Raw genomic sequence first — 12,560 nt, 5'->3', positions numbered from 1 at the left:
AGCACGAAAATATTCATGTACATGTATGGTGCAAATTGTATTATAAGTGAAGTACCGGTATGTAATAAGAGGGTCGTTGGCCACAGACAGCACCCGACATAGGCCTACATATTTTGAACAGACATACTGCATCACTGGATTGTAATTGGAAGGTAGATCAGTGTACATGTGTAATACAATAATTTCCTTACATTGATACATACATGTAACCATCTTAGACTCCTAGTGTTAGTTCTACCAGATTTCGAAATTGTACAGCTTTCTTCACTGAAATGTTTGAAAACCTGTAGTGTTTAAAGACATGGAAGAACAATTTAGTGGAAAATTTTGAGAGATAAATGTAACTAAACTACACTGAATTGATTCATTTACTTCACTTTCCCCCATGTATAATACTTCTAGATTATATAACGGTGGCTAGTTTTTTGCATGTAGAAGAAAATGGAGTGCCATTGGTCACCCATTGACTATGCTTAGAAACTGAAGAGCTTTCTAGTGTGTGACTCACAGGCCAACACCCCATGCGGAGTAGGGAAACAACTGAGAAAGACAACCTGAAATGTCTTCCCGTAAGCACTTTCAACAGCTTATTTTGATTAAGGCACCCTGAACTTGTGTGACGGAATTTCGAAATCTAGGCCCTGCCATTCGAGAAGGACATTCATCCTCAGTAGCCAACCCTCAGTAGTCTACACAGGATAATGCCCTCATAATATGATTGAATAAACAACTTGAAAACATGCAAAAAGATTGAAGAATTACAGTATAATGAATTAAGTAATCAGTGCTTGTAATGAAGAGGTGTATGCTGTTACAAAACACAAGCAAGATTACTTTTACATCACATTAATTACTCTCCCTTCTCAGAGCCCATGGGTTAAACAATCTGTGCTTACCTCAATTCACTGTTCATTGTTTCATATGAAAAAAATATCTGAATTAGCTATTTGGAAACACAACTCACAGAACTGCATTGTTCTTATGCGGGATACCACACTTTGTAAATAAAATGTTCCTGATTGCAGCATTATTGAAAGAGTATATTCAAGGCCTATAACTCTTAAGACTTGATTTTCCAGTCACCACAAATTTTCCAGACCTGCACAAATTTTCCAAAGTATTCTTGACGGCTAACCTCAACGGACTAATGAAGCAACTTACAAGCCCATTCGGCTATATCGGACAGAGGTGCAGTGAAAAGAATCTCAATGAAAATTGACTCAAAATCACATCTCCACTGTACAACCTGCCCCTGTGACTTCTTAACATTTTTTAAAAACTTGTATCTCGGTTAGTTGCTTACAACAGTTTTACCTTGCATCAGCTATTCCAACGAACTGGTTTTGGAAGGAATAGAGTTTGAGGAGTATATCTGCATCCTGTCTGTTCCCACCAAATACTGGTGCTCACAAAAAACGCATCAGCTAAATGTTAAAGATACTTTTGAATTATCCTCTTGCTCTCCTTATTAACATGCCCGATAATCAACAGTTTACAGAAACTTGTCTCCACAGCTGATTCGCATTTTGGCACACCAGTAATCAGCTGGAGAGATGACATAGCACAAATAAGTGGCGGAGAAGCCACTCCCATTCTCCTTCATAGGTGGGACAAAATCACAGTACATGTATGCAAAGAACAAAGATACAAATTATCACAAATTACCTGGGCAGATTGTCGAAATGTGATTTTAAATCAATTTTAATATTGGTCCTCTGTGCAACACACCTGTCAGAAAAATCAAACCTGGTTCGGATACAGGAAGTTGCCTGATTAAACATTAATGTGGCTGTTAACTATCAGATCGTCAAATATAGCCAAAATCAACATTTTACTGAAGCTGTGCTCAGCATGTTCAATAAATAAATTAACCGTCTAAGTACTGTACTATGTATCACAATAAAGCACTGTTCTTTTTAAATCACTCATACTGGACCAAAAGACCAAATATTCTTGTGTACAATAAATTGTTTTTAAACTTCGACTGCTAAAGTCCCTTACACTATCATAGTAGTACATGTATCTGTTGTGAACATGTCAACTTCAGTGAACACTTGAGCTCGGCCTAAACACACCTGTGCGTGCGATATCCGTCTGAGAATATTTTTGTATCACCTCCATCAGTGGCATGATCCATAGAAACCGATTAAGAAACAACACTTGTGTGACACTCTTGTCAAAAACAAATGCTACAGAAAACAGCGTATTGACTAGAACAAAATTATCTTAGTTAGTTACCTTTCACGACCTGAACACTTCAAAACGGGGAAAGCCACGCCTGCCTGTCATCCCCTATTCGATCTTGACGATGCTGCAACTCAAGTTACCCTAGCTTAGAAGCTTGGGTCAATTACTTCCGCCTTGGTCTGGCAGTGTCTAATGTTTTTGGCATTACCTAAACTGATTCAAATTTTTCAATATTTTATTAATTCTAGATAACACTGTCATTTGGCGTTGTATTACTTTCAAAATATCAGGGGGAAAACTAATACAAAACAGTATGATGTAGACATTGTATCACGACAGACCAGCTGTTGAATTTCTTGTAGAGGATAGTTACCAACGAGTCTAGTTCAACTCTCGCGAGGTTATGCGAGAACATTTCCTGGCGCCACTTTCAACCTCTCGGACTGATTTGCCTTTGGTGAGGAAAAGTGTAAAGACTGTAAGCCTAATATACATCTAAAAGAAAATGAGAGAGTAAATTGTTTTTCGGTGTTCATAAATCACCTTTGATCTGCTAGTACGGGAAATTTTACCCATCAAAAAGCCAGCATGCATCACGCACGGTGGCGTGTCTGTCAAAACAAAGTGATACATTGAAATTGAATGTTGCATAGTCAGACAGTGTCGGTGAACTTTGAAGGACTCCAGATCGGCAAGTTTGTGTGGCTCCAAGATCTCCGTAACATTTTATAAAACTTCCGATTTAGTGATAGGCTTGCACAGATTGTATGGAATGTCCAACCTGGGTAGCATCCAGGCAATAGTTTGAGTTCATATGACTTTTGACAGGCAAATTATGATACACCATTGACCGTCAGACAAACTGGGCCAGTCTTAAGACCGGAATGATAGATTGGACAGGTGTGAAGACAAGATTTGAGAGTCATCTGGAACCAATAGTGCCCGTTACATAGATTTTCTCAAGGACATTTTCACTAAAATAACAGTTCGAACCTATTTAGATTTGCTATGGCCTGATTCACTGTGTCGACCAAACTGCAGTTATGCCACAGCTATCAGCAGTAAAACAGCTTTTAACAGTAATCCAGCCATTTAAACTTTTGAATCAAATGAGTCGAACTAACGTCCACCATGTTTGAACTTCCTCCAAGGCCTGGCATAGTCCAAGATTGCTCTGACGTTAGGTATACCAAAGATTTTGTTTGGCCAAAGATGGCCCCAATCCAACATCAGAGCGTGCTCCATTTAAAAACCTGATGCAATTGCTGTGGCAGGTTGTCACGGCATTTGAGAAGAAAATCAAATATTAAATACGTCTCCACGGACTAAAATTAGACACTTATGTTCCTTATCTTTTTGTTTGTCAGCTGATCACAAAGCACAGCGTCTATCGGTTATTTCTTAGGCTGTTTGGGTGATACTGAAAGCAAACTGCTGTACTGACAAGTCTCTGTATATTTGACAAGGGCAGGTAACTGCCGGAGATTTTTGAATGGAGTGCATTCTGCGTTGGTTTGGGGCCAATGTGGTCAGACAAAATTTTGCCAAACCTAACGTCAGAGCATTCTCGGATTGGTCCTGGCAAGGACTGGGGTGTCAAAAAGTTCTATTTAATTATGTGTTGTTTTTTATATATTGAGGCATACAAATGATACAGTTGGTCGAGAGTTATATTTTGTTTTACCCCTGGGCACTGCCATCATAATGCTGGCCACCCTGGTATAAGTGAAATATTTTTGAGTACTTGAGTACAAAACACCAATCAAATAAATAATTAGAATATTTTCTTTAATAGTGGATGTACAGAGTGTGTGAAGATTATGCCCTGAGTACTGTATGTTGTGTGAATAAGTACATGTACATGTATTTAGCTGGTTAATGTCTGGTTATTCTCTTCATTTTCTAGCACAGAAGGAAAATGACTTTAAGGGAAGAACTCCTGGATACAACAGAGAAGCAAGATGCAGACTTGTTTATAGCATTCATGGTGAAATATGTAAGTACTGTTAGGTGGTAAATTAAGAATGTTGAGTGGCTTGGTGTTAGATGGTATATATGGTATATATATGCCTAAAGACAAAGTGCTGTTTGGTTCATTGAACACAGTGTAAGCTTGTGACATGTCTACTACATACATGTATTCTGGAGAAGTTCATTCTTTGTAAAATACAGTTATAGTTATATGTACAACCAAATCTCTGAAGAGTAAAACAGTGGACATAGAAAAGATATTCTTACAGCAGTAAAAACGCTAACGATACAACTAACCCCAAGCTAACATTCAAAAGGGGCACGCTTGCAAAGGTGCATTTCTCACCCCAAAAAATATGGTAGGGTGGCAATTACCACTGCCTATGATCTATTAACGTTGCACCGGCAAAACTTCAGAGGGCAGGTGTAGCACACTTGTAGAAAAAAAGCCTGGCTGACTTAAATATGTGCTGTTGAATTTTGTATATTTGAGAACATCAGCTAAGTTTGGTTCATTTGTTTACCTGATAACATGAGTAGTTGTCATATAAAATACTTCTCACATTTGTTCCTGTTAATGTTATGTAGTTTTCTTGATCTTTATTTTGAAGGCCAATGCTCTGACTGTATAATATTGTTGGTTGTCCATAAGAACGAAGCTTGAATAAAGTGGACAACGCCAAGAAATATTAGAAAAACATGCAGTCTATTTGTTTACAACAGCTGCCCTAAAGAACTTGTATGCATCATGGCGACGAGCATTTGAATCAAACTTTATTTACAGCAGAACCACACAAAGATAGTAGATCTTGAAGAAGCATTGAACAGTCTGGGTGCCTCTCAGTTTGCTGATGTATGGGAGAAGGTTCATGGGGTGTGTACTTCCACATTGCTCAACCTTGATGATGATGACAACCCTGATAATGAGGAGAGTGTGCAGGTGAGACGGGCTCGTGCCAATGCAGATGTAACATTAATAGAACTAACATTACAGTGAAGGATATGTTTACATGTTTTTCTTTGTGTTTTGTGCAGTGAATAAAATGCATCTAAACAATGATGTTATGTGGTGGAAGACACCAGACATGGAGGCACATCACAAAGTACATGTATAATGACAGTAGGACTGTGCTTATTCCCCGGTGTTGAGCATAACAGAATATTCATTGTCCGAATGATGAATGACAAAAAAAAAAATAATCTGAAGTTAACAGAACTGCTGGTTGTGTTCACTTACCAAAGTTGCTGTCATAGACATGATATTAAACTGGATTAGCCTCCACTTTTAAGTTTCCTCACTTGGTCACTGGTCAATCCCCACAACACAGTGAGTCTATTAAGAAAGTTAGCTGATGCTGTTGGGCTCTTGGGTTTCCCTGATACTTGTACATGCACTTAACTTCATGGAATTTGGTTGTATGTTTTTTCAGAAGAACAAACAGATGCTGGACGTGTTACAGAGTGTAGTCACCTTGGCTACAGCTGCTCTGACGTCTGATTCTCCGCACGTGCCAGACTCCTTCTATGACACTGCAGTTATTATACATGGTAAGTATTATTAAATTATGCAGTATTTCAATTTTTGCAAACTTGTTATTATTTCATTAAATTGTTTTCATCATGTTAGTTTTATGAACTTTTTTAATTTCTGCTGCATAGTGATCCACAGAGTTGGCCAAATTTTGAAATCAGAGTGTAGCGTTTTCACTTTTTTCTTATTCCTCCCTTGTTAATTTCATCTTACGGACACTGAGACACGTTCTCACTGACATATGTAGTGATCCTGGATAAAACATGTGTTGTTATAAATTTTTTGGTTGTGGTTCATGCATAAATTTGAGGAGGACTTTACTGTTATCAGTAAAATAAAAATGTATCTATGAAAGTGGTTATTATTCATTTGTATGCACTATTGCGTCAAAGCACATGGACCCAACTGTCTTATTGCTTTATGCCTGCTATACTTTAGCTTTCATTGTGTGGTGAGAAGACTTCTGTTTGTATACAATACAAGGCCTGGTATATGTCTCTGGGCATGATTGTTCTGACTTCAGGTGTGATGCTTTCCCTTCCTGACACTGCTGATAAGCTGAAGAACTCCATGGCCAAATTGTTTGAGTTATGGTGGACCCGGGAGCTGAATGGAAGAGAAGAACTTGGAATAAATACATTCACCTACTTACTGGAACGTAGTTTGCAAAACAAATCTCCTGTAAGTATTCTATACAACAGGTATCAATCCTTTAAAAGTTTTAACCTGCTGAACATTTCTAATTGTCTCTAGCAAGAAAAAATATGCAGAAATGCCTATTTTGTACTACATGTTATGAATGCTTACTACATAGTGGTTTGTCATTTCCCAGGACTGCATGTATTTCCACACATTTGTTCTTCCTGTAAGGGGCCCACCGCTGACACGGCCAGTCAAAGGACGTAGATAACGCAGCGGCAACTGTCAGGCCCTTGACCCATGGGGTCACATGTTCGAATCTGCCTCCTTATTTCGACTGCACTTTAAAGTCAGGAGGCAGCTGGCAAAGGGTGGTGGTTTACTCCAAGCTCTCCAGTTTCTTCTGAAAAATTCTTATAAACCAGGGCATCTAAGACCGTTCAAATAAGTAAAGAAATGTTTTCCCCAGTTTTATTAACTCTTTCCCCTATTAACTCTTTTGTGACTCCACAGGTGACTGATCTGAAGAGAGTATGGGCAATGAGAGAAGCTGTCAAGCTGATAGATGTATGTAGCCAGGCGTCTGAGCATGTCCGAGGACTTTTGCTCCACTGCTATATGCATGTGTCATACCTGAAAAGCGATGAGGTTTGTGCTCTCAATCTTAATACTGCTTATGACATGTTCACTCTTGGGAAGTGTTATCATCTGATCTTACTCTTATAAGCCACAAGTGTAACAGTTTTGAATTTTATTAAAAGGAACTTCATAAAGTAAAAAAAAAGGCCTCAAAACCTCAATCAGAATTTTAACATTTTTTAACGGTTATAAAGACTATTTAACCGCCACCCTCTTGTACACTTTTTTTAAAATTTTTACCCGTGACAAATGAGGTTGCAGTAAGTCTTTTGGTGGGCACCTTGTTAAGTACAGTAGCTGTCTCCCCTTGATGCCCATTTTGCCCCGCCCCCCCCCCCCCCCAAATCAGATATTTATCAAGTGAAATTTGTTGAGTATAACAGCAAGCTCAGATCAGATTAATAAACCAAATGTTACTGTGTTTCCAACACAGATAAATGACCTTGAATGGAAACAGAGTAGAGTGACACTTCTTCTGATAGCATTTTCATATCCTTCTGTGATGAAAACTGGTTTCAATTGTAATAATCATCTACTAATAATGTGTTTTCAGGGGCGAAGGTTTTTAAGTTTTCTCTTTAGTCTTGGACAAAACATGATTGAGTTCATACATAACACCATTAAAAACCAGCTACCAGTAGCTCCCAGGTGAGTAGGTATTTTCACCACGGTAAATATGTGAGATTTGGAAATATGAACTTGATGTAAAATGGTTTACCCAAGACTATTAAGGTTTTGAAATTTTGTCACAGATAGTAGACCTTGAAGGAACAGCCTGAGTGCGTCTCAGCTTACTGATGAATAGGAGAATGTTAATGATTTGTGTACATCCACCTTGCTGGACTTTGATGAAGATGAAACCTCCAAAAAGGAAGAACCTATAAAATATTGTTTACATTTGGAGGCTAATTACGTTTGCCCTAAATGACCATAAATTTTGACCATGACTAACATGCCCATTTTTTCCAATTCTGAGGGTTCTGTTGATTTTTTGAAATCTGTTTTGAGGTTTGTTTGGAACATGTTTTTTTATGTTAGTTTCCCAGTAAACTTTCATCTTTCTGCTACTTGCTGGCAGGTCTTTTCTGGAGCACTATGGGGAGGTGTACTTCCGTGCATGGAGAGTTGCATCAGGCCAGTGTTTACAGGTACTAAACTGGTTTCATGTGGGTACACATCTGCTTTGTTTGTTGTTAGATACTGGAGTGGATGTAAACATAGTCAGGTGCTAGTATCAGATGTTATATATCCTAGTCACTTAAAGGGGCTTCATTTGACAAAATATTTAATTAAATGCATTAAATATTGTTGTAAATCCTGAGATGACATGCACCTTTTGAATGCGTTGGTTTGTCATACAGTTTTCAACTGATGTTCTTAATATTTATGTTAAAGTGTCCATTTTGTTGTTTTTCAGAAAATAGAAGTTTCCTGTATTCAAGATTTGATGCATCATGCTGTCCATGCAAAAAGGCAGTCCTCACGCTCAATGGCATTTGTGCTAAGAAAGGTAATGAAGGGCAGTAAAGTCAAAGCTTTCATAGCTTGATGAGCTACTCCAGTGTCAAGACCTGTATGTGTTAAAAGCAGGGTTTAATGATAAGGATCAAGATAGTCTGAATTGTTTTCCTAAATTGTAAAAAAAATTGCATTCAGTTAAAACCTTAATTGTTAGTGTAGGAGGATAATGCGGAAACATCATTCCAGCATAGCTGCTTTACTTGACGTCATATCCGCCCGATTCATCATCACATAGGGAAATAACATCACATCACATCAGGATAGCTGATGAGAATTTAGTTTTGAGGACTCTTCACTTATACCGGTTGAATAGTGTTATTCATGGTACAACTTTATGAACCTCTGTTTCTTAGGGCTTCGAATCATTTTAGTATTTAGACTTGGTTTCTCTTGGGACTGAACTTTCACTTTAAGGAATTTATAAATGCTATGAATACACATGTTAAAGGGATTGGTATATATTTCCAAGGCAATTTGTGCAAATAAGCCGTAACCTGTTTCCTTTGAAAACAGCTCAATCAGATTTCATGCCAAAAAGGATAGTGGTTGGGGAGTCTCCTCTTCAGAATGTTTAACAGAATGTGAAACAGATTCATGAATATTTCCAGGTGCTAGGATACATCCACAAGCAGAAGAAACAGAGAGGTGTTGATGAAATGTTATTGAGACTCTATGAGCCCATTTTGTGGCGATCCCTCAAGGTAAGTTGTATGACATGTACATCACAATATTTGCCTACATGACAAGCAGTGTTGCTGTTTTATATTGCTCTGACCTCATTGTTGATTGTGAAACATTTTTAACACCAAGGACAGTAGTGTTTGCTTTTTTAAATAGTTCAGATCTCAAGGTAAATTCAATGAGATTCTCCTCCCCACAGTACTTCATATGTCTGTCTGCTTGAGAACTGTGTTGCTGTTTCACATACATCAGATTTCATGTTATAGAGAGATTGCCAGTTATTCTGTGCTGCGATTGACACATGCGGTTCTTGGTTTGATCAGGTGGCGAATGGTGCAGTACGGGCCAACTCTGCTGCTCTGCTGGTGGACGCCTTTCCCCTGGAGAACCCTGAATCTAATGTAGAAGAGACAGACCGGTTGCTCCAGAAACAGTTTGATCTTCTCCAGGTACGTGTCACCTGTTCATGATACGGACTGTACCTTTGAAGTTCGTTATAACTGCCTTTTATCATGAGTTTGGAGGTTTATCAGTTATCATTTCACTTAAAGAATAAAAGGATTATGTCAGTGGTTGTCTGACTTATGTTATCTCACTTATCACCAGTACATCAGTTGACAGTATTGTGAATTGACCGGAAAAACAGCAGTCATCGATCCTGAATTACAATTAATATATTTTCCAATGATTATGTAAATTGATAAGAGTCATTAGTGGTTTCAAAACACATTCCTTGCCATTTTCTTTTTCTTGCCTTCCACTTATTTTATCTCCATAAAAGTTGATACTTCATTTTTGGTAAGGGTGCTTCATTTAGGGATAGGTTTATGAGATTTTTACTTGATCGAAGGGACATAACTTGTGTGAGATGTGCACATGAAAAACATCCTTCAGAGGTTTGATGGTAGGAGACCTTCATACTTATGGTATACTTGTAGACCCTGCTATCCGACCCGTATGTTGAGGTGAGGACAGTGACTGTACAGGGGGTTTGTCACATCATCTCTGTATACTGGGAAGTGATCCCCATAGCTGTCACCCAGGCTCTCATCACTAAGCTTTACCAGGAGGTTATCTATGATGTCTCCTCAGCTGATGTCCGTGTGGCAGTCATCAAGGTTAGCAGAACTAAAAAAATTAAACTGAAAAGTCGGATGGGATCAAGTTTATTTTTATGGCAGTATGTTTTGTTCATTGACATTCGTCTTTAACCATTATAATGCTGTCAACAGAACTTACCTTTTGGTCTGTTTGTCTTCTTAAAAATCATACGACTCTAAATAACTTTGGTGTGAGTGGTTAAAGCATCCTTGAGCCAGATGGCAGTCAAGACTAAAATATGCAACCTGTGTACTACCTTTATTGCTCTCTCCAGAAGGGAATACCTTAAGCACTTTGACTGGGTAGAGGGTCATTTCTGGTGCTTTGTAAGCATTCCAGCGAGACACTTGAAGTGTGACACGTTTGGAATAGAAAGGCCATGAAATGCTAGAAAGGATTGTGGAAAGAGACTCCAAAGCAATCAAAAATAACATTTTGCTTCACAGGATACACTATCAACATATTTATGATGGTGTATTCAGATTAGTTTGATGTTTTGTTGGGTTTTGTTGGGTATGAAAGTGTGCATTATTCTCTCAGCTTTCAGTAGTATATTAGGTGGACCATTTCTGATCAATGACAAACATGATTCTGACCATCCTAAATGATCATATTTTCACGTTGAGGATTTTAGGGTCAACTGGAGCTCCTGGACAACCACTTATGTCACCCTTTGTTGAAGTCTCTCCTGCCAGCTCTTAAGGACTTCATTCACGATACATCAGAAAAGGTCCGTTTGACAATGCTTGAACTTCTTCTCAAGGTGAAAAGTGTTCGAGGAATAAAGGTGAGATTTTTGTTCACTCCAACTCATTTTATCATTTGAATAAACAGTATTAGCTGTCTTTGGATTCAGTTGCGTGATACTAACTTTGACTACTTTTGATTAAATTCAGAAAATTTATTACTGTTAATGGACTGGTGAATTTATTTTTGTATTGTGACCATTTTTCATGTGCTATCATTTATAATCCTGTTTTTCTGTTTCCTGAGTAAATGTTTATGAAATTTTGTTAACTCTTAGTGGGATGACCCATTTGGAGATGTATTTAATAGGTATGGATTATTTTAAATTCTGGAAAATGGATTTGTAATGTTCTATTTTCATAGGAGGAAGGTTTTATATGTTGGATAAACTAATATTCAGTCCCTTAGTGTAATGTATTGCCATTGTAGTTCTGGTCTGTCATTCCCATGGAGCACCTGCTAGCCAGACTGGAGATAGATACCGCACCTGTGGCTCGCAGAATCATGCGCCTCATCTTTAACAGCTTTGTCACTTTAGACAAGACACCAGATGTTCAGCTCAGTCGTTGTAAAGCCTTGCTGCGCAGTAACCCTGGTGCAGCGCGTAACTTCTTTCGTTATGCTCATTTACACATGAGTCTGGAGGAAACAGGTAAGATTTATGTCAACTCTCAATAGCAACAGCACATCTGAATAAGAATCTTGAGAGCCTCTGCAGCATCTAACTTAAACATGGTGTTTTAGATACAGGTTTCCAGAATGCAAAGATTGTAGCCATTTGCCATACATGCTTGGAATTTTCCTCTCAAGGTGTCGGGGAATTTCCTCTTGAGGAAGATTCTGATTGGTTAATATAGCCACAGTAGCCATCATACCCTAATTCTTCAAGCTTTCCAGCCACCCGTGCGACCAATATTTTGTAACATTCCGAGAGAACTGTGGGTGTAGAGAAATATTGTGCATGTTTTTAGCATCATTTTCATCATAATTGTATACACAAAATTGTGCTGAAAACAAGTGTTAGAGGGTGAAGATTTACATACACAGCTTTATTAAACATACAGTACAGCAGTATACATTGTAATTCCATGACATTCCAAAAAAAAATGTACACTTTTAGTAAGATACTTTTGTTCTGTACACTCTTTTGATGCTGAAGAATAAAATTTAACTTCATCAACAAAAGGATCTCACTAAGAATGGGCATTTTTGTTTTTGAATGTCATGGAATTAATGTACTCTCTTAGTAAGATCTTTTTGTTCATGAAGTTAAACTTTCTTCAACATCAAAAGAGTTTATAGTGTAGTGTACATGTGTTTTTCTTTTTTCCTAAAACTTGTTAGCACATCTTAAGTAGAACTGAAAAGTAACCCATTATAACATTGTTTCTGTTATGGTTTTCAACACATCTTACAGTTTCATAAAATTTATTAGGAATCATCCACATGTACTTGGCAGAATTTCCTTCATAAAACTGAACATGATGCATCAGTTGGAGTGGGTTGACACTTAAAGGAGAAGAAAACATCAAAATGATGCCAG

At 37.9% G+C, this 12,560-nt stretch overlaps 1 protein-coding gene across 4 annotated transcripts in view; it reads left to right on the top strand.

Annotated features, from left to right (window-relative positions):
* The first annotated feature begins 2,619 nt into the window (after positions 1-2,619).
* LOC135461558 (condensin-2 complex subunit G2-like) overlaps positions 2,620-12,560 on the top strand; it is a 30,063-nt gene continuing 20,122 nt past the window's right edge. Inside the window, exons 1-14 of one of the 4 annotated variants that reach the window (XM_064738710.1) lie at positions 2,620-2,644; positions 4,094-4,183; positions 4,943-5,098; positions 5,589-5,706; positions 6,213-6,370; positions 6,842-6,976; positions 7,521-7,615; positions 8,046-8,115; positions 8,385-8,477; positions 9,097-9,189; positions 9,493-9,618; positions 10,108-10,287; positions 10,905-11,057; positions 11,447-11,669. In XM_064738710.1, the coding sequence (XP_064594780.1) occupies positions 4,106-4,183; positions 4,943-5,098; positions 5,589-5,706; positions 6,213-6,370; positions 6,842-6,976; positions 7,521-7,615; positions 8,046-8,115; positions 8,385-8,477; positions 9,097-9,189; positions 9,493-9,618; positions 10,108-10,287; positions 10,905-11,057; positions 11,447-11,669 (1,678 nt within the window). In that variant the 5' untranslated portion in view covers positions 2,620-2,644; positions 4,094-4,105. Of the gene's footprint in view, positions 2,666-4,093; positions 4,184-4,942; positions 5,099-5,588; positions 5,707-6,212; positions 6,371-6,841; positions 6,977-7,520; positions 7,616-8,045; positions 8,116-8,384; positions 8,478-9,096; positions 9,190-9,492; positions 9,619-10,107; positions 10,288-10,904; positions 11,058-11,446; positions 11,670-12,560 lie in introns of all 4 variants that reach the window. The other 3 variants (XM_064738712.1, XM_064738709.1, XM_064738711.1) reach the window with 3 other exon arrangements.

Source organism: Liolophura sinensis, chromosome 1 (genome assembly GCF_032854445.1).
Source record: "Liolophura sinensis isolate JHLJ2023 chromosome 1, CUHK_Ljap_v2, whole genome shotgun sequence".
Classification (NCBI taxonomy): domain Eukaryota; kingdom Metazoa; phylum Mollusca; class Polyplacophora; order Chitonida; family Chitonidae; genus Liolophura; species Liolophura sinensis.
Note: the sequence above shows the minus strand (reverse complement) of the source record. Positions and strands in the feature narration are given on the sequence as shown.